Source organism: Sander lucioperca, chromosome 13 (assembly GCF_008315115.2).
Source record: "Sander lucioperca isolate FBNREF2018 chromosome 13, SLUC_FBN_1.2, whole genome shotgun sequence".
In the NCBI taxonomy this organism is placed as follows: Eukaryota; Metazoa; Chordata; class Actinopteri; order Perciformes; family Percidae; genus Sander; species Sander lucioperca.
The window spans coordinates 15,813,455-15,840,238 of record NC_050185.1 but is presented as its reverse complement, the minus strand read 5'-3'; the positions used below and the strand labels follow the sequence as shown (position 1 = coordinate 15,840,238).

Sequence of the window (26,784 nt, the reverse complement as noted above, 5' to 3'; positions counted from 1 at the left end):
TATGGGTTAATATATATGATTATACACATTATTTGACACATTTTGAATCTCTTTCCAACAGGCTTCTTGTGCAGTTGCAGTGCTGGCTTCACTGGGGGGCGCTGTGAAATTGAATTGACATCCTGCATGCCAAACCCATGCCAGAACGACGGGGACTGTAAGCCTGTAGGCAGTGCATTCCTCTGTGGCTGTCCTAGAGGACTCAGGGGACTTATGTAAGATAAAATAGCTTGCAATCACACTCACACAATTTTAAGCCTTAATTACTGATTGCAAAAACAGTGTTGATGTGCTGTGTGCCCTGTTTACACAGTATGTACTCAATGACAGTAAGGTTAGTGATGATTTAGTCACATTAACATCTACATCTCTTCTCTCATATCCATTCAAACATGAAATAATATTTGAGGGACTCACACACATGCATTACAACCCTTTACCCACTGTGTTGTTTTTTATTTGTTATTGTGTGAGATAAATTAGTGTTTCTGATTTAATTCAGTATAATCTTAGTAGAAAAGCCTATAATCATTCTCTAACTGCCTTCGTAATTACAGCTTTGTAATTGCCTTTGAAATAACCTCTCTGCTCATGTGGTTGTTCAATGGAGCCACCACCAGAGAGCAGTTTTCCCTCAATGGAGAAAATGGTTCTGCTTTTTAATGATTTTGACAAAGATGTAAAAATGCTTTTGATGAAGTCAAATTAAATTAAATTTAGCTGAATAATAAGGAAAATAAAAATTAAGCTGTTTTCTTCAGGCAGCAGATTGTTCAAATTATTATCAGATTAACACTGATTCAATTCAATTCAATTTTATTTTATTAATAGTGTCAAATCACAACAGGAGTTATCTCAGGACACTTTACAGATAGAGTAGGTCTAGACCACACTATAATTTAGAAAGACCCAACAATCAAGAGCAAGCATTTGGTGCGACAGTGGCGATTGAAACCATAGCTAAAGCAAATACTGTATTCGGCCACAAGCAAACAGCTGTTGAGTGTAACGGGCTATGAAATAGTGTTTCCTGCAGATTACTAAATGATATTAGCCCACTGAAATATCTGAGCGGATATCACTGGCCAATATAGCCAGGCATTGTTAAGGAAACTGTATATGCTTAATGACTTTTATAATTTAAAGCAAAACTTCAGTAGCCATACAAGGAAGCTTCCTGCAAAACTCAGAAATGTGTTTTCTCCTTACATGAAACCAACTCTGTATGTGTTTTGAAAATCTCATCAAGAAAAAGTAATTGAAAAGAAAATGTTTCTATTTTTGTCACAGCAGTGAGAAAGTGTGGAGTAAAATTACATCTGACTTTTGATTGTAATTTACATCTTTATCTATCTAAGAGCATGTGTGTGTATATTTGTTTTTTTGCATTGAAGCATATTTCTTTAAATCCGAACCATATAGATGAGGATAATAGGGAATCTGTGAACATAATCCCTTGATTTAGCAAAAGAGAGCCCTCTGAAAAGATGATCTCCAAAGTATTTTCTTTCTCTCTTTTTAATTCACTGTCACACTATCATCTTTAATTATTTTCTTTCACTTTAATACAAAATATCTTCACAACTACCTATTTATTTGCCTCTGTCTCTGCAGATGTGATGAGGATATCAATGAGTGTGACCAGGATGAGTGCGGAAATAAAGGAGAGTGTGTCAACACATTCGGGTCGTTCTACTGTAACTGTTCAGAAGGGTACGAGGGTCAGTTTTGTGATGATCCGACACCTGGTGATCCAGGGGACGACACACAGGTATAATATGAGCAACACTGACTTTATGTAGGAGTAAATCTTATAGAATATACTATAGTATAATCCAAAAAGAACTAGCTTTTTGCGCATTTAGCTTGCTTCTTATTGGTATATTCAGTGAAGCAGTTGAGAATGTGTGCAGTGGACTTTGTTTGTTCACCAGCTTGGTATCTTTGTCTCCGCAGTAGATGCATGAAAGTGTGGTAATGGGGAAATCACAGTTTCCATTTGAAGTTGTCACGCTCTCATGCAGAAAATACCTTATATTGAGACTGTAAGCCCAATAATGTTACACATTGAGAGAAGGTGCTCATTATTCCCTAAAAGACAGTAATTAACAGAGAAGTAACCACAGTCAACAAAACCTATTAGGCTGCTTTCACAACTGATTGATTCGTTGGCTTTGTTTGTTGTTTTTTAAAGATATCTACTGCTGGAAATAAAGCATTTGTTCCAGGAGCTTACGAATCACGTATCCTATTAAAACACAAATCTGTGGAATGAATAATTTCCTCCAAAATACAAGACCATAAATGTGATGCTTGTAATCCTTTGCAGTAGTGAGTAGATATAAATTAAATTTCATCCAACATCACATGATACAAAATCTTAATTTTACACCAACAAAATGTCAGTAAGGTTTTTGGTTATTAAACATTTCTAACACTGGTAATCTTTTCAGCATGTGACGTGTTAATTAACATCAATCTCCTTCCTAAGAATACTTGGGGGCAGAAGGTCAACTGCACTGTAACTGTGCACTCTACCATCAAACATGCATATTAACTACAGTTATCATATAGCTGCCTGGATAATTTAAAGAATCAGCACTAACTTTAACAGACTGAAGGAACAAAGCCAGATTTTTCCCTTGACACATTTTCTTTTTAGAAAGGTTTTAATCATGCCAACAGGTTTTCTCAGCAAGTTGGACATATGTGATTGTTCTTTATCTACATGGAAGTGAATTCTAAACATGAAAATCCCCTAAATTATAATTGCTTTAATTCCACCATACAGTGTTCCATCCATGTTTTTATTTCTCTTTGTTACCCAGGCGGAGCCCCTGTCTTACGTCGGCCCAGGAGAGATTATTGGCATTGGGGTCCTTGCCTTTGTCATCATTATCCTCCTCATACTTTTCATCGCCTTCAGGAAGAAAATCAAATTTAGGAAAGACTCAGACCCAGGCCCAGGGACTCAGGCTGTGATGGGTGTGTCAGCTATTTCCACAGAAACCAGCTACATGCTGCACAAGACTGGCATGGGGGCTGAAGGGATTGAGTTTAAAGCTGTGCGTGTGTCCGGATCACCAGGGACCACGAGCACCTATGATGAGGTGGGAGGCAGCACTGGGGGCCCTACCCAGGTCATGGTGCGTCCGACTACCCATTCCCCTCTACCAGGAGGACTCAGCAACCAGGGAATGAGGAGTGGAGATGGTGACAAGACCACTTCCAGTGAGGGCAGTCAGGTATGTAAAAGCGTGCATAGGCGTTTATTAGTAATTATAATTATTTCTGTGTCTCCTGTATCATAAAATGACCTTACAGGAATGGGAGACTTTGTCATGGCAGCTTTTTAGTTAAAATCACAAGAAAATAATTTGATAGAGAATCAAAAATGATATCCATATTTTTTTACTATATACTAATAAGAAAATGAAATGGAATGTCCCATGCAATATCATTTTTATATCATAATGTCAATATTTACATCAGCATATCTTCCAGCTCCTTGTTTTGATGATGTTGTGCTTCTTTAATTCAGTTGTATTCTTTTTTATTGTTTGAGACTCATAATGTTACTGGTAGTACCTTGATTACCCTTATTCTTCCAAACTGCCATGGGACAAATAATCATGGTGTGCCTGAGAAAGGGTTCACTGAGCTGAACTATGCTTCCATGGCAGAAAGAAAGAGTGATGAAAGAGTTTTGATATAGACGACAATACAGGAGAATGACATTTAAGTAATAATGGAAAACAAATATAGTAAATTAGAAGGTACGGTATGATATAAATAGTAACCTTACAATATTGGAGGAAAAAGTAGTTTTTGTTTTAAGTCACCATGAGAATAATTTGAAAATGCTTAACCTTTGTGCCCCTCAGTGGTAGTATGAAAAAAGGCATCTGCTACAAGGACCCAACCTTGGCGGAAAGCAATGCATAGACTGCACCATTTTTCACTGGTTTGGTCTCTTTCTTCTAAAAATAAAAACTTGTGCATTACATGTAATTTAGCTGATGCTTTTTATCCAAAGCGACATACAGTTGCTATATATGTCAGAGGTCGCACACCCCTGTCGCACACCGCTGGAGCAGGGTTAAGCGTCTTGTGCAGGGACACACTGGCTGATGTATTGCAGTGGGAATTGAACGCAGGTCTCCCACACCATAGGCATGCGTCATATCCACTGCACCACCCCCATATACCATAAGAGAAATTTGAAAGATGCTTTAAAATACATCTTAAGATGCATTTTAGAAGAACAAAAAGTATAAGGATGGCAATATTCTATGTTTTTGTTATTTTCAAACAAATCCCATAAAAAGACCAAAACCAACATACATTAGTCTCTGAGTCCTGTCCCTGTCTGTGGCTCTCAGCCCTAATCCCATTCATTCCAAATGAAGACGTAAATCTATAAAAATGTCTCACAATAATATATACTTTCATTTTAAAAACGGGCTAAACAATTTCCTGATACAGCTGTGCACTGTAGTTTTAAGCATTAAAAACTCAAACAGGAATAAACAGTGCATATGTTTGGGTCTACTGGTAGCTGTGTACTAGTGAAAATTTAAGGGATAAGAATGATGTATGTAGGATTGACTTTTCAATAGATGTATTGACAATACAAAATGTTACTAGACTTAACCCTTTTTGTGCATTGCTGTTTTCTTCCGTCTCTACAGTTGAGCAGCTTCCTCTCAGACATGTCTAATGTCCGAGGTGTGGCCAATAGGAGGGGCATCGCAGTGTGCAGCGTGGCACCCAATCTCCCTTCTGCATTGGCTTGCCGCTCAGAGCACAGTCCAGCCCACAAAGTGTCCTGGGAGGGAGAGGAAACGAGGGAGGAAGGGCTGGAGAGAGTGAGAAATGAGAGAGAGGAGGAATGGGGCCAGAGAGCTTTTGAGTTCGAGAGAACACAGAGAGATAACAGTTTACAGGGTAAGATTGCAAACCTTGTGCCTGCACCTGCACACACACACACACACACACACACACACACACACACACACAGTTTCTGACCTCTGATCAAAAAGGCGCCAAGTACACAGGGCATGAATTCATTATGTTACACCCATACCATCATCTCCACTGAGAGAGATTATTTCACAGTGATCTATGCCCTTTTGATCACACATATCAAAGACAATGGCCCAGAGTAAGTAAGAGTGGTGAAAAGTAATATTTTTATGTATGATAATATGACTTACTTTTGTGTTTTACTGCTAAAATTGGCAATAGCGTCCTCTTGTATCAGGTTACCTCTCTTACATCCCCTGTGCACTTCTGTTTGAATGGTCAGGGTAATCAGCCAGAACTGATGTCTTATGTTCATGTCCTACTTTTTCTCAAAAAGGTTAATCAAAATAGTTGGAACACTGCCACTCAAAGAAAGTAAACTTGTTTCAAGTGTACCTTTGTCAACTGAGAGGACACCAACTAAGAGTGAGCAGTGACATGTAGTTGTCAGATAATTTCAGCCTGATATTCAGCTGGCAACGCTGTCAACAGCAAGAGCACAGTTCATAGTTTGTTCTCTGTCAGTGAAATAACCACGTTGCATCTCTGTGCTGAGGTAGACGTCACACATTTCGATTATCTGTCCAACCTGTTGTTTGAATAATATAGTCAACGGTGGGAACTTCCTGCCTGTTAATTATTGATTCCTTCCTGGGGAAATGGAAAATAGGTTATTTTATTGTTTTGCTACCCTGTTGAGTGTATGAATATTAAAAGAAAAGCATGTGCCATTAGGGGTCACAGTTTCATCACAGTCTGTTAATTGAAATGCTTATAGCAAACTAATATTCTCATTATTGGGTTGATGACTACAGTGTTAACTGCCAGTTTAGTTAATCAATTGGAAACAGTTTGGTTATTTATTTGCACCACCACAACCACAAACAAGTTTAGTCAATATATAAGGAAAACATGTAATTTAAAAAGTGTTAGCGGAGCTACATTGTTGGCGTTTCTGTTTTGTAGCTAGTTCATGTAAGGAAAACATATTGGTAGTTTTTCTGTCACTATCTGCTGATCATGAATAAAGAAGAAGAAACTTTATTATGCATTACATACAATCGTACAAATCAAATTCAGTCTCTGCGTTTAACCCATCCTAAGCATTAGGAGCAGTGGACAGCCACATATTGTTCAGGGAGCAACTTGGGGTACAGTGCCTTGCTCAAGGACACTTTGACATGTGGCCGGAGGAGGCTGGGATTGAACCACTAATCTTGTAGTGGAGGGCCAACACTCTCTACCTCTGACCTACAGCCACTGCCATAAAATGTCATGAATAATGGAATTACTGACAAATACAGATCCCATATTGCTCAGCTTTTGGTAATCTCAAAAAAGCATGTCTCAGAATAAGCATATTGATATTCATGTTTTGCAACATTTTTTTGTTTTAATTAAAGGCTTTGACAACTAAGGCCTCACAGAAACATCATAACACCAGTTCCTCTTATAATGCAGATGGAGTAAACCCCCTTTATTTGAGGTTTTCCAGTTCAAATGCTACAACTATTACTGTCACTTACAGGACAAATTACAGAAAACAATTTGCGAAGCTGTTTTGGTTGCTGAAAAGAGTTCAGATTTGTTAAAGGTGAGGATTAGACCTATGTTTGGCTTTGTATTAGTGGCAATAAGTATTTCCAATTAAAACTAATGTAAACTGGTCTGAATGGAAACATTTGAAGAAATAATTGAAAAGGTAAAAGGAGCCTATTCATTGGTTAATATCACAATAACAATTAATTCAAATTAACTTAACAGTGCTGAAGTGAAGTTTTACCTTTACAAAGCATCAGATGAATTACAGGGTCAATGTCAGAAAATGACTCCTGATGCCTTTTACAATTGGAAAAGTTCATGGGATTGAAAAAGTTTTAGGCCAGGATGAGTACATGGTTTGGCTGAGTGTTAGTGGTAGGATTAGAGCAATGGTCGGGTCTATAACCTTAGGCATGGCTGCCAAGATTGGCACAATGCAGGGTAGTCACTGGCACAATATTAAATGAGTGAGGAAAGAAAATGAATGGAAAAGAAAGAAAGAATTATAAATTCTTATAAAAAAGGAATCATATTTTTTTTTACTCTTTTACAATGGTGGCCTATGGGGAAAATCTTTTTCATTGTAATATCGCGAGTGGCTGAGCGCTGTTCCTTGGGGGCTGTGCCCGCAGTGTTTGGAAGGATACTTTCAAAACGTATTCCGTTACAGAAAACAGAATACATGGCCAAAAATGTAATTTGTAACGTATTCCATTACGTTACTCAATCTGAGTAACGTATTCTGAATACTTGGATTACTTCCACATTGAATTGCATTTTGTAAGTGTAGGAATGCGGCCATCACATCCATCCATCCATCCATCTTCGTCCGCTTATCCGGTATCGGGTCGCGGGGGTAGCAGCTCCAGCAGGGGACCCCAAACTTCCCTTTCCCGAGCCACATTAACCAGCTCTGACTGGGGGATCCCGAGGCGTTCCCAGGCCAGGTTGGAGATTTAATCCCTCCACCTAGTCCTGGGTCTTCCCCGAGGCCTCCTCCCAGCTGGACGTGCCTGGAACACCTCCCTAGGGAGGCGCCCAGGGGGCATCCTTACCAGGTGCCCGAACCACCTCAACTGGCTCCTTTCGACGCGCAGGAGCAGCGGCTCTACCCCGAGCTCCTCACGGATGACTGTGCTTCTCACCCTATCTCTAAGGGAGACGCCAGCCACCCTCCTGAGGAAACCTATTTCGGCCGCTTGTACCCTGGATCTTGTTCTTTCGGTCATGACTCAGCCTTCATGACCATAGGTGAGGGTAGGAACGAAAACTGACTGGTAGATTGAGAGCTTTGCCTTCTGGCACAGCTCTCTTTTCGTCACAACGGTGCGATAAATTGAATGTAACATCGCACCCGCTGCGCCGATTCTCCGACTAATCTCCCGCTCCATTGTCCCCTCACTCGTGAACAAGACCCCAAGGTACTTGAACTCCTTCACTTGGGGTAAGGACTCATTCCCTACCTGGAGAAGGCACTCCATCGATTTCCTGCTGAGAACCATGGCCTCAGATTTAGAGGTGCTGATCCTCATCCCAGCCGCTTCACACTCGGCTGCGAACCGATCTAGTGAGTGTTGAAGGTCACAGGCCGACGATGCCATTAGGACCACATCATCTGCAAAAAGCAGCGATGAGATCCCCAGTCCACCGAACTGCAACCCCTCCCCACCCCGACTACGCCTCGAAATCCTGTCCATAAATACTACAAACAGGATTGGTGACAAAGCGCAGCCCTGGCGGAGGCCAACTCTCACCTGAAACGAGTCTGACTTACTGCCGAGAACCCGGACACAGCTCTTGCTTTGGTCATACAGAGATTGGATGGCCCTGAGAAGCCCATACTCCCGCAGCACCTCCCACAGTATCTCCCGGGGTACCCGGTCATACGCCTTCTTCAGATCCACAAAGCACATGTAGACCGGTTGGGCATACTCCCAGGCTCCCTCCAGGATCCTTGCGAGAGTGAAAATCTGATCCGTTGTTCCACAACCAGGACTGTGGAGTGCGGCCATCACATACAGCTTACTAAACAGGCCTATTCTGGTGTGTTCTTCTGTTCCAACTGGCTGAATGTGTACCTGAACAAGCAGATAGATTTGTAGTATTTATAGTCCCGAACTGCATACCACAAAAATCTAACCGCACCACGAGCTAATTTTAGCTAACGTTAGCTAGTATGTCAAACGGGGCTAGTCAGTCTTTCAACGGCTCTGGGGCTAGTATATCAGCACGTAGGAGAATGTAAAGTCACACGTCAACTATAAAATAGCAAGGTGACCAGTAAAACTATAGCAGACGACTACCCTTGGAATAATAATTAAAAAAAAACGTACTTTAAGATGCCTCTTCAGGTTGGAGTTGGAGTAATTTGGACGCTGAAAGGAGGTTGGTTGCTGGCAAGCAGAGGTTGCACTCCACAATTATATTTCGTTCTCCCTGTTCTTTCTTTAATGTGAAATACTGTTTGAATTTCCAAGATAAAAACGCATTCCTGCCCTGTTGTGCCGGTTCCGGTGTTACACCAAAATCTGTGACCCATCGAGATTGGTGTCCCCCTACCTCAACCTGAACCAAACCCTTGTCCCTAACCTTAACCACGGAGGGGGGCGCTAGCTTTTAACAGGAGGGACACAGATCACGACAAGTCACAGATTTCGGTGCAACACCGGCTCCATCTCTACCTCTATCAGTGATCACGCAAATAGCGTTGCCTTAATTTATTCAGAGAGTGAATAAACTCGTGAAACAGAGAAGTGTGCAGAACATATAATCCATTGATTTCAACAATGTAACTGTATTCTAAATACCAACTATTTAAATTGTAACTGTAACGGAATACAGTTACTCATAATTTGTATTCTGAATATGTAACGCCGGTACATGTATTCCGTTACTCCCCAACACTGTGTGTCCGATGCGTTAAAATAATACATCCATAGGTGCGTCCCATACAGATGCACAGATACCTGTGTGCACAGATGCCTTGTGGGTTGGTATCTCACGTTGAGAGCCACTGACCAAGAGTCACTATTTGACGAGTTGGGAGTGAGAGCGGTTTGACTTAATTTGTTCTATGAGATAACAATTGGCAGTCTCAGTTGAGTAATGCTTTCTAAAACCAAATTGCATTGGGTGAAGTGAGACATGTCCTGTATTCAAAAGGAGGTCCTGTATTCTGAAGAGTGTCCCCTCACCTGCATACCAAATTAGACCAGTGGTTGTGGCGCTGCCTTTCTTATTTAGTTTGATTGATGGTACTACCTACTGCTCACATTCTCACAGGAGCATTTTACTTCTTCCATGTGCATTGGACCATGACCACCTAGCTTGGGCTCAGAAAGCTAAATTTGATATCCAGACATCCTGGCCCTCATGGACAGAGTTTCAGTTATAAGATGGGCCAAGAACTGACTGCTTGCTTGCAGACTATCCCGACATTTTAAGAAGATGTGACAGACAAGGGGGACAAAGAAAGGCTGTGTTATGAGACGCAAGCCACAAATCACAAACCTTTTAAAATAATACATGCTACCAAAGTACACTATCAAAGAACAGAAAAAGCTGTTTACAAAAGAGCTGGGAACAACAGCAGTTCACAAAATATGCCAAATGTCTAAATGCATCTTAATACAAGCAACTGTACAATAACTCACATATAGTCTTTAATTACCAAAGTTATGATTAAAATGAAGAAATATTTGATGAAGACTAAGAATCTCGAGCATTCAATGCCAATCAAGTTCGGTACTTGAAGTGTATTGAGATTCAGCAGAGGAGGCAGTGAAATGTCTGCAAACTGTTTTCTCTTTCTGCTCTTTTTTATTTGTTCCACTGTCCAACATAAAATCTATTTAAGTTACTTTTATTCCCAAAAAGATTTGTTTTTTAAGCCCATACCAGTGATTTACGACCTTCTGTATTTCTTTCCCAATTTGAACACTGTGAAACCAGGCGTTTTATTACTGCTGGATTAGAGCACCTGGTAGAACTATGCACCTGTCTCTTGGCTTAACAGAGAGTCTTCACGGCAACATGCCTTTATCTGAAGCCATTGTGACACCTGCTCTGCCCCTCTGGCAGTGTTTTTGGAATACTATGTCAGGAATCACGCTGACTTGTACGCATCTATTTATTTGAAATGTTGCCTCTAAAATCATGCAGGTTAAGGGTAACTGGAGACCCTAAGGCTGGCAGCTTTCTGCAAATGAAATTGAATCTGACTTGTTCGCACAGACAAAATGTAAGATTTGTGACTGTGACTATAGCTTTGATTACTGCCATGTCAGTAGGCTCACCAGACCAACTTTTTAAAGATTTTAAATTTGATTGGTTGTACTTTTCCAATGTCCCTGCTGTTTAGAGAAGTTTGTGTTTCACATCTGATACGCCGAAATACACTAGAACAAGTAATGCTGTGGTCATTACCCTCAGTGACATGTCCATCTGGTGCAGACGGCATTAAAGGAGCAGACCTGGAGATGCAGTGGGTGTACTGGGATTTGTTGAAAATGCTCTTAGGCAGCCTTTGAGCACATGCCTGAATACATTTTTTGAGTATAGTGCAATTTAATTTAATTTTAATTTCTTTAGGTGGGATTAGTTTGTTGTGTGTGATTCTGAAGGATTGGTGTAGATATTCTGTAGTCTATACTAATACAATACTCAAATACCCATGTGTACATTGAAAGACTTACTGTAATCATGTATCCTGTTCATTCTGGCTGTTCAGACATCCCTTCAGTGTAAGAGATGGGAAAATCCACAGTTCTTGCTTCGTGCAAAAGTACATTCCAAATCAAGTGCCTACCCACCTGATTTGGCTAACTAAAACTGCATAGTGGAGTCATGCCAGGAAGGGATCTCTTCACGGCCAGGATGGACTGAAGGAATGATTACAACATTCAATTACTCTTTAAAATGTACATAGAGGCATGCCAGTATTGTATTAAGATATACTTACAATGTTGAATTATTATAGGTTATATTTTTTTTGGTTATTGGTTATTAAGAAAATGCTTCTGAAAGGGGTTTGGAAATAAATATGTACCTGTGTTTTTTGTGTGTTTGTACATTAGACATGCCAGAGCAGGTGAATGAGGTGACATGTCTCTCAGACTCCACCTCTGATGAACACTCACTCAGTTCCTACACATCTGTTTCCTTTGATGATAATGGTAAGACTCTTAATGCTATACAACCCAACACACTTTTCACTTTTTTACTAGTTTACCACATACTGTAAGGTGTCTAAAAGTTATACAAAAGAAAGAAAAAGCTCTTCAAGTAGACATTGATTCACATTTTGTAGGCACATTCAAACAGTCTGGGAACCACAGCTGTAGTAGATACAACTCACTGAATGTAGAAACAGTCCATTTTGCACTTTTGGTCTAGTGCATTACCTGTATTGACATAATGAAAAGCAAGCTGAAAATAGACCGGTGGAAATGTTTCATGCAAGGTACCTTATTGCAACCAAATCCATATGTGCAAATGCATTTACAGTTAATAAAAACGGTCTTCATTGAGTCTTCAATTCTATAGTGTCTTTTTCCAAGATAACTCAATAGCATTGATCTTTCCTTGGTTTAAAGTTAGGAAACCGAAACCGAACACCCTCTGATCATGTGTGTGTGCATGTGTTTGGGGGTGTGTCTTTCAGATAAGGAACCCATGTGGATGCTCTGTTTCCTGTCTTTTACTACTACTGTTGCTGCAAAGACCTCATGTCACTCCCACCCTCTATAGGACACACACACACACACACACACACACACACACACACCACATGCATACAAACATGTTGGCAAGACAAACAAGTCTCCTCTGTTCCCAATACATGTGCACACACCTGCTCAGGCACATCCTCCATCTCAGCTCAGTCACACCCAGCACATGAAACCTTACCCTATTCACAAGTGCACTGACATTGTTTCTGTTCTTCTTCTTCTTCTTATCTTCTTCTCTCTTTCTGTATTCTGCCTAGCCTCCATAGTGACAGTCATACGTCTAGTCAATGATGCTGTTGATAATATTGAAAGTGAAGGTATGAAAGTATATCTTCTGTTAACTCCTCTATCTCGTTTGTGTCTATCTTCTGATGCCAAAGTGTTTGTTCAGTGGTGTAGCTCTAAGATATAATGTACTGAATCCAGCCAAGCCTCTGTTGTTGTCCTTTCTATTCAGAATAAAACATCCTGCTTAGATTTCCAATATCTCTCTCAGTTTCTGACACTGGATCTCTGTGTGTTTCAATTTTCCCCCTTTGGTTTCGGTGTTGTTTGTCAGTCTTTCTCTGACTTTAGATTTCTCTCTCCCTTTGTAGTGTCAAACATGGACAAACAACAGCAGCGAATCAGCCCTGGTGAGTGAGATGCAAAGCAACTGAAAAACATCTTAATAACCTAACCTGCTTTATTTCCCAAGCTGTGATCCCAAAACCCAACCTTTTGTGTTCTTTACATTATTTACTCTGAATACTTTTTTTTTTATCATAGCCCATACAGAACAGATTCCCATTTCTGTTTATGCACAATTTCTGCTATCCAGACTTTATAAGGTTCCCTGTTTCCTTTTGGTTTAATAACCAAATATTAATGGATCCTTTTCAAGAATGTCTGTTTATGTTTTGGTTTTATGTTAGACAACGGATATTGTCAGATATTAAATAGCAATATCAGCATTGACTTTAATAAATCCAGGATCAGTTAGGGTCTTTACACTTCCCAATTTCAAACACCTCTTCAAACACGATCACGAGTGGTTTAACAAGTAGCAAAACATCTTTTCCCATCTTCCATACAACATGTATAAATATCATATAAATATTATGACCTTGCTAGCTTAATAGTTTAGAATCAGCACCTTTAATCGGATTAAGATGTGTGTGGAAGATTTGTACTGAAGTAAACTGGCTACACCTCTTATTTCAATGTGTCAGATATACATAATTAACATTTCATTTTATGCTGCTCGTGTCAGCTACAGATTGTAACTACGGCTTGTGATTGATTAACAATATTGGTAATTTACAAAAATTACATTATGGCTTCCATCAGAAACTAGATTGTTTCTGCTTTTTTAAGCAAACAAAAGCTGATAAAGATCACAATTGCATTTTTGTTAATTTATGTCTTGTGGGTTTGATAATGGATTTGAGATGATTTAGATTGGGTGAACAGAATTCATGTCTGTTATTGTCCATTTGACATATCATTAATCCCTCTTGCATGAGATAACGTGTTTGTGTGTACAATTACAGTGTGCATGTGTATGTACTGTATGTGCATATTACTTGTTATGCATTTTGTCGGCGTGTGTGTATCTGTTTAAATGTATCTGCGATATGCTAAATGGATCTCTGCCAGCCTTTGTCTTTCATTATCCAGTTGTGTTTTCTTCCGAGTCATAATTCACCGTGTCTTTCTGCATTGACTTTCATCATCAAAGGCTTCTTGTCCCAATAGATTTTTTTTTTTGTTTTTTTTCGCTTCACTGACAGCAATTCGCCACCTGCAGAGTAAAGATGAGATTTGTGTAGAGTTCATCAAAGAATACATTGTGGATTGTAAGAAAAAAAAATAGTTTTCCCCCTTTAACCTTTCTTATGAACATATTATTATAGAACATATTATTTAACAGATTTTCTAGCAGCATGACATACAGAACTCCCACATATCTCTGTCCACGCCTGTCATGCATTATATACCAGGAGCTGGCACCACTTATGAAGTGTACTCTCCATCCCACACAGAGGATGACCCCCTGGCTCCTTTCTCTTTTTTTTCACTATTTTTTCACTCACAGCTCATTAATCAGGAATTATGCATACCTATTTCTCGAAAGTAGTGGATTAGTGAGGAGTTTGGTGTCAGTTCATTTAACAGCATGAACTCTGTAGAAAAAAAGTGAATTTTGTTGACTGGTTTAATTTGCACATTAATAAATTCTCAATAAGAAGTGGAGCAATTACACAACATATGCAAACACACAGTCCCACAGAACAGGCATTAAGCTCCATAGTGACACAACAAGAAACAAAGCTCTTCATGAACCTGCCGCTGCATCAGAGACACAAACAAACATGTACTTACTCTCAAACATGCAGCGCACACTCACACACACACACACACACACACGCTCTCACGCACATAACAAGCAACACATTTCTATGAAAATAAAAAGAGATCAAGGGAGTAGATGAGAGCAGAGGAAAAGCTTAAAAGGAGGAACACAACAAGCCAGAGTGTATGCATAAGCTATTCATTAATGTCAGGAGCATTGGCTGACATTTGTTTTTCTTTTAATTAAAGGAGTTTGTTTATTAGGAGGCAGTCAATTCCAGATTTTGGCACCTTGTGTTTTATTTTTACAGCCAGAGTTAGCTGTTTGGCTTTATAAGGTCAGAGATGGAATTTCCAGGGATTTGAGTAATTGCAGCCAATCCCTCCAGTAACTGAAAGCATATTCACTGGTGTTACCTCGCTTACCTCCTGTAGATAAGACTGCGATGATACTGTTTTTTAGAAGTTAAGTGATTTATTCATGTGTCACCTTTTGCCGGCTGATCCTATTAGATAGATAATCTGATCCTTGCTTACTTGCTTAAGGCTGTTTGAAACGTACCACACACATTCAAGAGAGAACTACATATTTCCAGTGATTTGGCAGCGCTACTTTGTCCAGGGAATAAAGCCTAAGGCTCCTAACACAGTATGTTAACTAAAATCCTTTTCTTAACTCTCTTAAGTAAGTCGTCTCTGTACTTGTTGTTCCATTAAAAACATATTATTTCTCACTGCAATTATTATTCCAAACTATTTACAAAAAATATCTTTCTGTATTCGTCCTTTTCTTTTTCAGCATACTGCTTGGAGTCTTCCAGTCAGACTTCGAGCTGGTTGTCCCCATCACGTCTGCGTCCACCAGAGGTGGGATCCCATTCTGACCTCAGTGACACCCAGCAAAACATCAGACGAGGAGGCAGCACACGGTCTCTCCAGCTGGACTACAAAGCGATGGGCTACAGCGGTGCCAAGGGCCGAGAGCGGGGACCGGAGACCGGGAGGAGGACCTTCCAGTGGGAGAGGAATCAGTCGGGTGAGTGGGAGAGGAAACGTATCCTGGACAGAGGAGAAAAGAGAATGCGTGACGGGGAAGGTAAGGACACAGGCAACAGGAGCAGAGACATGGGGGTGAGCCAGGACCACAGAGACCAGCAGCAGTTGCATGGCCATGGCAGCAGTGAAGACAGCTCCTCGCCTGTTTATGAGGAATACCGAGAGTCCCGCCGTGACCCAGAGCAAAATGAAGACACAGAGAGCCTTTACGACACTCTACCCCCAACCCGACTAGCCTACGAAGGATACCCGGCAAGCCCCGCGGGCATCAACCTCCACCCGGCTCAACTTTTACCCCCCCTCAGGGCGTGGGACTTACAGACAGGGGAGTGGAGGGGATCACAGGAGGATCGCAGAGGGCTTGGCTCCAGCAGTCTGGCAGGTTCTGGGGACGAGCTAGAGAGACTACTGAACCTGGTGTCCCTTAGAGCCAGGAGAGCCACACGAACAAACAGAGCCTCTACTCAATCTGAACCCTCAACAGACTGGGATGAATTTAAATGAGCACACAAGACTGTTTAAAACAAATCAATTTAATATTCCTTTATAAATTAAAGAGAGGCAGTGACCTTCTCTGATTACACTTGACATTAATATGATTACAATGTTGGTCCAACACCTAAAAATAATTAAAGGAGAAGATTACCATATTATTATTACCATATACTTTTATTATCCCATATTATCGTCCTGCTGTAAGTAAACACTTATCCACCACCAATCCCCTGGCTCATTTATAAGCTGGAGGAATAAGAGGAAATATATGTGTTCTCTAGTTGCCTTCACCTGTGCTGCATGACAGTTAGCTGAGATTGGCTGTAAATCAATGCTATTATATTTATTATTTATGAAACCATCGGAGCACAGCATTTATCAACATCAAAATATGAAAGGAACTAGTCTGTCTGTTTTTAGATGATATCACTGTATGTACATATGATATTGTTTATTTCATCCTTTGTTCTGTTGAATCGTACACATACAGATACACACACACAATCATTTTGTTAGCTCATCCATGTAATGCTTAATGCATTTCTTAATTTTATTGGCAAGTGCTCGGGGTGGTTTTGAAGATAACTATTCACCCACATCCCAGACATAGCCTCAGAGATGCTATTAAGATTACCAGATGTTGATACCAGGAGATTTTTATTTAAATTCTATATTTAATTTTATAATTATTTATTTAATAATTACGCTAGTCATGTATTTGGTTGCTTAAGAGCCTCTTCATGAACACAGGCGTCAGGGGCATATATTGCTATGATTAAATACAGCATTTTACTCATGCAGCTCAACAATAGTTTTGACCTATCAGTTTAACTCACAATACCTGCTATGCAGTTATGAAAGACAGTGTGTGGAAATATACAGATAAACTTATGCACACAGATTCTGATGTACATTATGTACCTTTTACTGTATATATTACTGAACTTTAAGCTGCAGATAGAAAATAATCCCACTTAACACCCGGTATTAACATGTTATACGAATTTTCAGGCTTTATGTGCTGAAAGGCTTAGATAATTATGTGGAAATGCATCCGTAAAGTACCCAAGACATCTACACATGGTAGATGTCTCCCCTTCTGCTATCTCCGCTATCTATTTTGCAAGGGCACCGTTGCTGCGTCTGGAGCTTAGCGTCCCCCAAGACAATTGTAATTAGTTTAAAGAAATGCAAACAAGCCAGCATATTTCCCCCCCCTATCCCAGAATGATGAGCAGTGTAGCCAGACCAAAATCCAGCGCTGGAGTATGGTCTGGCTATGCTAGACTAACATATTCACAACAACAGTTCAGGACAGTTGTGGAGTGTAAATGAGCCAGACTAAATGTCACAGACACAGCTGCACTAACCTGCCTTCACCTCACACTTGAGATATATATTCTGGTAAAAAAAAATGGCTCCTTGTGTTTGATTTGAAAAAGAGATTTGTTTTTGACAAAACGCTCTTTGTGATGGAGAGGAAAAACATTACATCTTGCGCAAGGATGTAAACAGTAAACAATATGCATAGCAAACCTTTGGACTCTTGAAGGACAGAGTAGATATTACCAGGTGTAAATGCAAATCATCCACATCAGAATGTGCTCTACATGTATCTTAATGATGATGTAACACTGTGAAGAAATACAGCACTTAAAAAAATTCAAGGGCACACTGTTAAATGGAATCGTAATAATTCTAACAGAAAATGCTATTAAAATGTATGTTAAGTTTTGAACTGCTTTTGTTGTGCAAGTAAAAAATGTCTGCTTGCCAGTAAGAGTAAATGGATTGATTTGTTATTGCAAGAATGTTATTTTTCAGAATAACTGTAGATAATGTTAACACTGAAGGGAACTATACAGATTGACTCTTTGGAAGTACTGTAACAACCAACACCAATAGTAACAAATACCAACTGACAGGTCTTAACATAGTCATAATCAGGCCTAGTGTCATCTAATGTATTCATGTCTGACAGTATGGTGTCTACCCATCCATTCATCCTCTTTATCCCTTCCTGTTCAGGTCTGCTCTGTAAGTGGGTTGCTAGATAGAAACATCCTGGACAGGTCAGACGAACACAAAATAAAACATTCACCCTTGTGGGCACTTTACAGTATCTAGTTCACCTGGCCTTCATATCTGTGGACTGTGGAAGGAAACCAGAGCACCGTAAGGAAACCCACAGGAATACTGTGAGAATGTACAAACACAGCACAGAACAAGCCACTTCCAAAGTCTGAAAATTTGAACCTTAAAATCTCAATGCTGTGAGTCAACACTGCTAACAAGTGAAAAGCCATTGCTGTCATGTTTTAATACTTTATTGCCATAAATTGAGTCATCTCGCAAAGTACCTTTCAAGTGTGCTGGATTTTCAGTAATGTCTGGGGCTGATGTGCTGAAGCATAATGTTCATGTACCAGTGTGGATGTTCAAGGACTTAAACAATATTCTCCAATCAAGCAGATTCAAACTTAATTGGAAAGAAAACGACATCTGTCTTAGGGGTGAATATGTACCTGGCGTGCTGGAGCAGGTGAGCTATATCTCAGACTACATGAGATGAATAATCCCCATAACATTTGTAATCCTATCAAGTCAGTCTTGGCACGCCTCTTATATGTTTAATTCTTTCCTTCTCGACTAGAATCTGGTAGATTCATTTAGCGGAGCTTAAAGTCATCGATGTGCTGGGAAGACATTCATGAAGGCATAAGAATATCTTCTGAAATGTTAAGTTCATAAACTGTATGATAAGTCAAACAATACAATTTATTTTGAAATCATTTGAGATTATATGGAAAGGGTGTCATGATCATGGCTAAGATTGTTTTGGCTGTACACGCTGTCAACAGTTGAGCCGATTTCATCATAATCTTCTCATTATGTGCTTTTGTTTACCTCGGGAAGTGTTTTTTTTTGCTGACTTGAATAGATGTATGCAGCTTACTGTCTGACACTCTTTGTTCCTGTGAGTTTCATTGCTATACTGACCCAGTGCTATGATCAAATTATGCAGACTATGCATCTCTAAAAGCATCTGTCTGTAATCTGATAATACCTTTGCTATCAGAAATGTGTTAGCCCGTTTTGTACACCAGCCATTAGCCCCATTCCATAGCCCCAGTATATATTTGATTAATAGAATATGCACCTCTGCACATCATCCAAATTAAAGCAACTTTATTTACTGAATCTTACAAGGTATGCTACCGGTGAGTAAGGTGACATTTCTTAATCGCTTTATCTACATCCTCAAAAGGTGACCAGTCATAAATACTTGATAGGTGACAAAAGGTTTAAGGGAGGGTATTGTCAGCGTACGCGCTGCACTCACTGTGTGTAACTAACAAGGAAACACACAGAGGAACCGTTGTGGTTTTATGATCATTTTCCTTCTATGCCCCTGTGGAGTTGAGAAACAAACTTTGTCTTTGTTTTCATTCAAACTTCCTTCTATAAAACCCCACCAGTCTGACTGTCTGGCCAAAAACATTCCCATGGCAACCAGATATTCCCCTGATCATGTTTGTGTTTCATTTTCCCTGTCACACACAACACATTTTGGCCAATTAAAGGTATAGTAAGCAATGTTAATCTATTAAAAAAATGTTTAAATTCAGCGAATATCTCCTCATGGTCACCTAGCTCTCTATTTTCTGTGTGCGCAAAAAAAAATCTGGTGTTCCTACACAGCCCTGGCCCTGTAAATGCAAAACAAACAGAAAGGTGTGCTAAAGCCACAAAACACTATTCGAGCCAATCAGCAACAGGCAGTGCCAGTTGCTCGTGCAAGCGAGGGATGGGTGGTGTATTTTTTTTGGCTGTTGAGTTCAAATATCAACAATCTTTGCGTAGCATCACTTACTGCACCTTTAAGGGGCGAAGAGGTGTAAATGTGTGCATGTATTGTACGTGTGTGCATGTGTTTGCTGTAGTACAGATGCATAACGTTTGTCTCTGCACGCTGCTCAACATGCCTGCTCCCAAAATACTGTATGTTTCTTTGAGCAGTAGGGGGAAAGCAGAGTTGTTTGACACAAGAATAACCAATCGCCTACTCAAAAACATTATACGTAGGTATTGTGTATGCATGCACTGAGATAAGTCAGGATTCATTGGTAACATGCATGCCTGAGTATCTTAGGTTTTGGAGAGAAAAATTAACCTTAAAATGATTTATACACATTTAAAGAATCTGTCATTACATCCTTTTAAATGATTATTTGCAAAGTGCACATTTTAAGAAAGCCAGTCAGAGTAGTCTGACAGAGATATCTTTTTGAGTTAAACACTTCATATATCTTTTAGTGCATGCCAGTTTGTGTCAGTGCAATAGATGGAAATAGCTCATAGTCAAATGTTTGCTGGCTTGTTCCAGTTCTATTCTCCCTCCCTGCAGGAACCATAAACCACAAAAGATTCAAACAGGAACAAGGCAAAACCTGAGGTAGATGAATCCTCAGCCCAGTAAAAATAAATCCTGATGTTTTGTGTACAATTAACATAAAACTTGATGAGATGTGTCACTGCAAGAGACATTCTAAATCTCATATTACGGACTTTACATCCTAAAAATAATCAGCTTGTTTTGCTCCCCAATGTGATCACAACGCCTGCATCTGTATTTCCTCTATTACCCCTGCCTGTCACGGCAAGGCAAAACAGAAAATTAGATTTTATCAATTAGCATAATATGCTAAAGATGTCTCAAGTGATAACAGCAGGAAGCCTAAAATGTACAGGTGGCATGTCAGCTTTCTCTGAATCCACCCATTCATTCATTCATTATTATTTTTGTGGTGATCCTCCCTTCCTTTTGGGTCTTTAGAGGGAGAAAAAGAAGAGTCATTACCCACAAGACATGTATCCTTTCGGACAAAACCTTACATAATATTGCCTCTGCTTCCAGCCGTGCATGTAGTAGACACAGAATCAAAAACAAAAATGCAAACAGCACACCACAGGTAGAAATAGTCCTGCTGTCCGGTCAGAAGGATTGGAAAAACCACAAGCAATTTATTCATAGAGTTCCACATCTAATTAAACTATTCTGAGGGATTATGCAACATGTCCCAATAATGTACATACTCTCTCTGGCACACTCTTTTGATGACCAACCATTGTTTAACGTATTCCAAGCATGCTGGCTGTCCTAGTGACAGGCAAGGGGGTCAAACCAAAGACAAATACGAGGGTGCGTGAGCGAAAAGAGGCAGACGGACAGAGAGAGAGCAGTAAACAAAGTGACTGTTGTGTTTATTATGCATCAGAGGAAACTGATGAGGACCTGCCAGTCCCTTTAGCTCTGCTGGTTTTTCATTGAACCATCCGGCTAAGCCACTTAAAACCTCTTTCTACCCCCACATGTCCCATTTTTTTTTCTCCTTCTTCTTCTCTGTTTATTTCACAATGACGTTCCTACAGATCTGGCCGGACACACCAGGGATGGGAAGGGATGGACAGAATGGATGTTACATAAAGGAGGAGGGGAATAAAGGAAAGATCATGTAAGAAAGGCGTGAGATGAGCAGAGAAGTGGGAAAAGTATAAGAGATTACCATTCCCCAGTTTCTGTGTATTGAGGGGTAGCAGTGTGGGTGATTATAAATCCACGCTGTTCTCAGTAACACAAGGATTACACACCCAGCTAGACCTAATCTATGTGCCTAACATCTGCTTCTGATAACACAGACACATGAGCGCACACATACACACATGCAGGCCCACACAGTCATACATGCACGTACAACACTCACATGACCATATCATGGTCACAAATGCAGTCAGTGTCTCAAGCAATCCCATCACCTGTATTATTCATGAATACATTAATTTTAGAGAGTATAATCAGAAACAACATGCCTACACCATTAAAATAAGGCAACAAGGGGGGATGGGAAAATTGAATGGGAAAGGGTCACGTCCATTTGTGACAATATTAATTCACATCAGAACGCTGCCCTCAGCTGTGTGTGACTGAGTAGCAAAGCCCTACTCCATCACCCCACTCCCCCTGCTGTTCTAACAGATTATTAAGGCAATCCTCTGTCATATGTGTGTGAGACAGGGAAGTTAACTGCTCTGCAGCATACGTCATGTACTTTATTTGATTTTCTTGTGTCACAGAAGTACATAAATGCCATTGGATTATTCCACACAACTAAATTGGTGTTGAACATTATAACATTTACCTGACATTGGAAGACCAATTCTCTCAAACTATGGTACATTTCTTTGGATTGAAAGTTTTTTTTCACACAGCCACTTTCTGCAAACTACACAAAGAGCACAGAACAAAAGCTGAAAGCCATTATCAGGGACATGTTTATTTTACCCTCCATAAAGCTTGGCTTGAGTTCTGATATGCTGATTTGACAGGGCCCTTCAATGTTATGCTGTTGGCCTTTAGTTCTGATCTTGTAAAGAAATGCTGCGTTTAACAGAGGTGAGGCAGAATAATGGATAAAAAATGAGAAACTTGGCTGCATCATGGGCTTCAGAGCTCAGCTTGTTATCTGCTTTAGCTCTTTTTTTGGTACGCCGTCACTGTCGAGATTGCTGAGATCTGATTTTGGTAAGAAGGTCTGCTCTATGTTGTGCTTTGATCATCAGTGGTTTTTATGCTCGCCAGCAGAATAAGCATCTAAATTTGCTGAAGTTGCAACAACAGTAAGATTTTCATAAGGTCCTTGTTGAACTGTGCAAGCGTAAAATTCACGTGGTAAGTCATCTATCTGATGACTCAAATGTAAGAACTATCATAACGCACAAGACTGTGTGAGAAACACACCTAAATGGCAAACTGGAGAGCACAAACCTTCGCAAAATAGAATTCTTAATATGATTAATAGCTTCTACCTTTCTACCAGTCTCTGTCCCTGTAAATGTCCTCGTTGTTGCTATAAAATTATAATCTAATGTTAGAAATTGCAACTCTAGATTATCTATTAATATTCCTTGGTATATGGCCCACCACATTCTATTCCATATTTTTGAGATTTTTCACCAAATGTTATGAGCAAATGTTAAGTGATTATCATCGAGGGTAACAGGTTTCTACAGTAGTTTTCAAATAAGCCATCTGCCAAAGTTGGTAAGTCATCTGCAAATATAAATGTTGTGACACTATTAAAAATTAATATTACAACAATGGTCCAAATCTGAAATTATAAATGGCAACAAGTTGGTACTAAACTGGCAAACACTGGCCAACTTATGAATGTCTGTACAAAAATAAGTAAACAAATAAACAAAAATATGTCATTGCAATTAATCCAGTAGTTGCCAGGATTTATTCTCTGAGGACCATGAGGACCATGAATTTCTGTACAACATTTCATGTGAAACGATTCAATAGTTGTTGAGATATTTTAGTCAGACTCTGGACAAAAGTGTTAACTATCCAAAAGATTGTCATTGCCATCCATTGAGCCACTAGCATGGCTAAATATAGGTTACATCCTGAAAGACCTTGTTACAGAAAACACACACTCCAAGTGCAACATTGGCAAATAGCCCAATTTTCTTCATCTCATCTAATACACACAATAACTTATTTATAACACAGATTGACCCGCTTGTTTATTAGACTTTCCTCACACATCCACAAACCTTTAATACACATATTTTTATAATTTCAGTTTTATTTTAATGCACTACATTATTATTACATGCTGTACCTATACTGAGTGCTACTTAAGACTGCACACACCTTTCTCCTCCAAGCCTGTTTCTCAGTAAGAGGCAAGTCATTAAGAACAGGTTCTTATTTACAATGGTGGCCTGGGTCATTGTAAATAAACACTAGTAAAATGTTGTTTGTATGCATTACAGCAAAACAAATATGGGTCTCACTTTATTTTATAGTACATTATATGACGTAATAGTTGAAAATATGGCTTTTTATGTCTTATTAGTGTACCGTAAAATAAAGTGAGACCCAAATATGGTTACACTTGTATTTCCAAAGATACTTCCAACAAGAAAATATATACCTACAGTATAATATGGCCAGGTTACTTCCCCTTGTTAAATCACAACATACTCTACAGACATTTGTTTTGGCAGCACCATCTGGTAATTTCAACAAAACTTTCTGCGGAACAACGGCTCTGAGAGTAAGCCAACAAAGACTCATCAAAATTAATAAAATCTTGTTATCCTGTAGGGTACAGCACAAAGAACATAGCCATATGAAGCAGCAACGCTACTGGTTCTTGTAGAGGACGGTGTTGATGCTCAGTTGCTGTGGCCAGTTTGTCCAGACATCAATCATCCACATCCCCATTCCTGCTTTCATACCCACAATAATATGCTTTATTGCCGTAATGCCACAATAATCACATTGGTAATAGATTTAGAAGTCATCAAAGCATGTCCACCATAGTAATAGCACAGCAATATAAAGACATTGCACTTTTCAATTAGCAGATTTGTTTTATACACCAATGCTGTTTTTCTTGATGTAAGATATTGTGATGTTGTTAAGCATGCCCCAGATATTAGGGGTCCAAGCCCGAGGGGGCTGGGATCCCGCGTATGCAAGGCAATGCAGATCACAGTACCAGCGATGCTGGGAACCCTATTGTAATCGTATTTAATTTTTTCCGTTGATAAAAGTGTCGCTACAGCCTAAGCTGTACATGGTGTGTCTGTGCAATTTTCAGGACTGGTCTAGAACCCTGCAAGGACCTTAGGCACAAAAATGTACATACTTCTGCCAGTAGGGGCGCTATAACAAATAAAACGCATTTGCCCTATAACTCATATACCATACTAGCCTGGGAAAACCCTGACAAACTTCTGGCAAATTTGAGATTTGCCCTGCAAGTCAGTCTGGCCAAGAGCCCATTCAAGCCCATTTCCAATTTTTTCAAATTGAGACACCAATCACAACCATTGAGGCGGGCTTTACACAATGACAATAGCGTAGAAACAGCAAGCTGCTTTTTGTTTACATTCAACATGATGGCCACCAAAGCGCAGCAACCTGTTGATGCCGCTGTCGCTGCTACGTCACCTGGATCGTTGGTCTGATTGGTTGAAGGACTATCCAATTGCGCCCAGAGGCATTTGAGTGGCGTCCGTTGGTGACACCCCGTTGGAAATGGGCTGTGAATGAACCTTGCCCAGACCCACTCTCAGTTACAACTGAGAAGGGTCTGGTGTCAACCAGGCTAATACCATACATCGCACATTTAAAAACTTTATATCCACCGATCCTTGAATTTAGCTGAATCTCCTGATATAGACCACGCCCAGCAGCTCCGGCTAGACTTTTCTCCCTGCAAAATCATGATATATTGTAAAACTATGTTTCCAAACTCATCCTAGGCCATGTGTCCGATCTGCACAAAACTTGGCCTATAGCATCTCCAGACAGACCTGATAAAAAGTTTTAAAAACAATTTTGCTCCATTCAAAAATCCGAAAATTATGTAGGTGAACAAATTGGTGTAGCTAGCTACCAAAACACAAACTTTTGCATAACTCTGCCAAATTAAATGATATAAACGCTAAACTTAAGATTATTGTTGGCAATGACACTCTGTGGCTCAAAGGACCAAATTTAGGGCCACTACTGCCTTTACAATGGATGTATAAAATGAATGTAAATGGGAAGTTTGCAGTTTCAATTTACTACAGACCTTGCAGCTCACGCATTGCGATATTTCCTGACGTTTGCCTCGTGGCCGTTGCACTTTGGGTTCGACTTTCGCGGACTCCGCGGGTCGTCTGGGGCGACTCGTACCGGGGAGGCTTGGACCCCGTCATAACTGCTTTCAGTTCTAGTTGAGTTTAGCTCTGCATTTAATGTGTGTGTGTGTGTGTGTGTGTGTGTGTGTGTGTGTGTGTGTGTGTGTGTGTGTGTGTGTGTGTGTGTGTGTGTCAATCTGGCTGACCTCACAGCCAGAGCTGTCTGTTGTGCCTGGTCATCACCCTGCTTTGAGGCTGACACTGGGCTGCTCTAATCTGTCCCTGCTGCTGTGCTTGAGGGCATCCGCTGCAGCTATTCGCCCAGCAGTGAGGATTTAAACAAGTGAATGGTGCTGGCCTCAATGTGTCACCACCGGCACTGACGGTATCGATGACATATGAATCCACTGGATCAGAGAGAGTTCGACTGAACTGTTGCCACCAGTTACCCACTTTAAGGATAAATGGAATTATGCTGCCACCTCTACTTGCTCTGACTGCACTGTGCACAAATTATAGTCCACAGTCAAATGATTGGTACCCTGGTGAATGCATTCACACTGCTAAATGTTTTTGGTTCAATCAATAGCGTATTGTGTTTGCAATTGAAAGACAATACAGCTCCAGCAGTTTTAATTTTTTTCAACTTGTGTTTTTTATTGAAAAGGTTAATGCATTAGCACAAGTTTTAATAAACCTAATAAATCAGAAAATGTACTCATATTATGTAACTTCAGATTACGTTTTAAAAAAGGCTGTTTTTTGTTATGTGCAACATTGTATTTTCAAAAGTCTTGCGCTCATTTGTGACAAATGCTCCACATAAGTCACAGTGTGCTGATTGGATTTCCCGTGCAGACCCACCGCTGTGTGTGCATTTGGAGCAACTCCGAGCATT

The 26,784-nt window shown here is 40.0% G+C and overlaps 1 protein-coding gene across 2 annotated transcripts in view; it reads left to right on the top strand.

Moving 5' to 3' along the window:
• LOC116037068 (protocadherin Fat 3) overlaps positions 1 to 19,141 on the top strand; it is a 69,279-nt gene extending 50,138 nt beyond the window's left edge. Inside the window, exons 45-52 of one of the 2 annotated variants that reach the window (XM_031280832.2) lie at positions 62 to 215; positions 1,615 to 1,771; positions 2,829 to 3,245; positions 4,692 to 4,947; positions 11,643 to 11,741; positions 12,554 to 12,613; positions 12,893 to 12,931; positions 15,430 to 19,141. In XM_031280832.2, coding sequence (XP_031136692.1) covers positions 62 to 215; positions 1,615 to 1,771; positions 2,829 to 3,245; positions 4,692 to 4,947; positions 11,643 to 11,741; positions 12,554 to 12,613; positions 12,893 to 12,931; positions 15,430 to 16,190 — 1,943 coding nt within the window. In that variant the 3' untranslated portion in view covers positions 16,191 to 19,141. The remainder of the gene's footprint in view (positions 1 to 61; positions 216 to 1,614; positions 1,772 to 2,828; positions 3,246 to 4,691; positions 4,948 to 11,642; positions 11,742 to 12,553; positions 12,614 to 12,892; positions 12,932 to 15,429) is intronic. The other variant, XM_036008804.1, reaches the window with a different exon arrangement.
• The last annotated feature ends 7,643 nt before the right edge of the window (positions 19,142 to 26,784 follow it).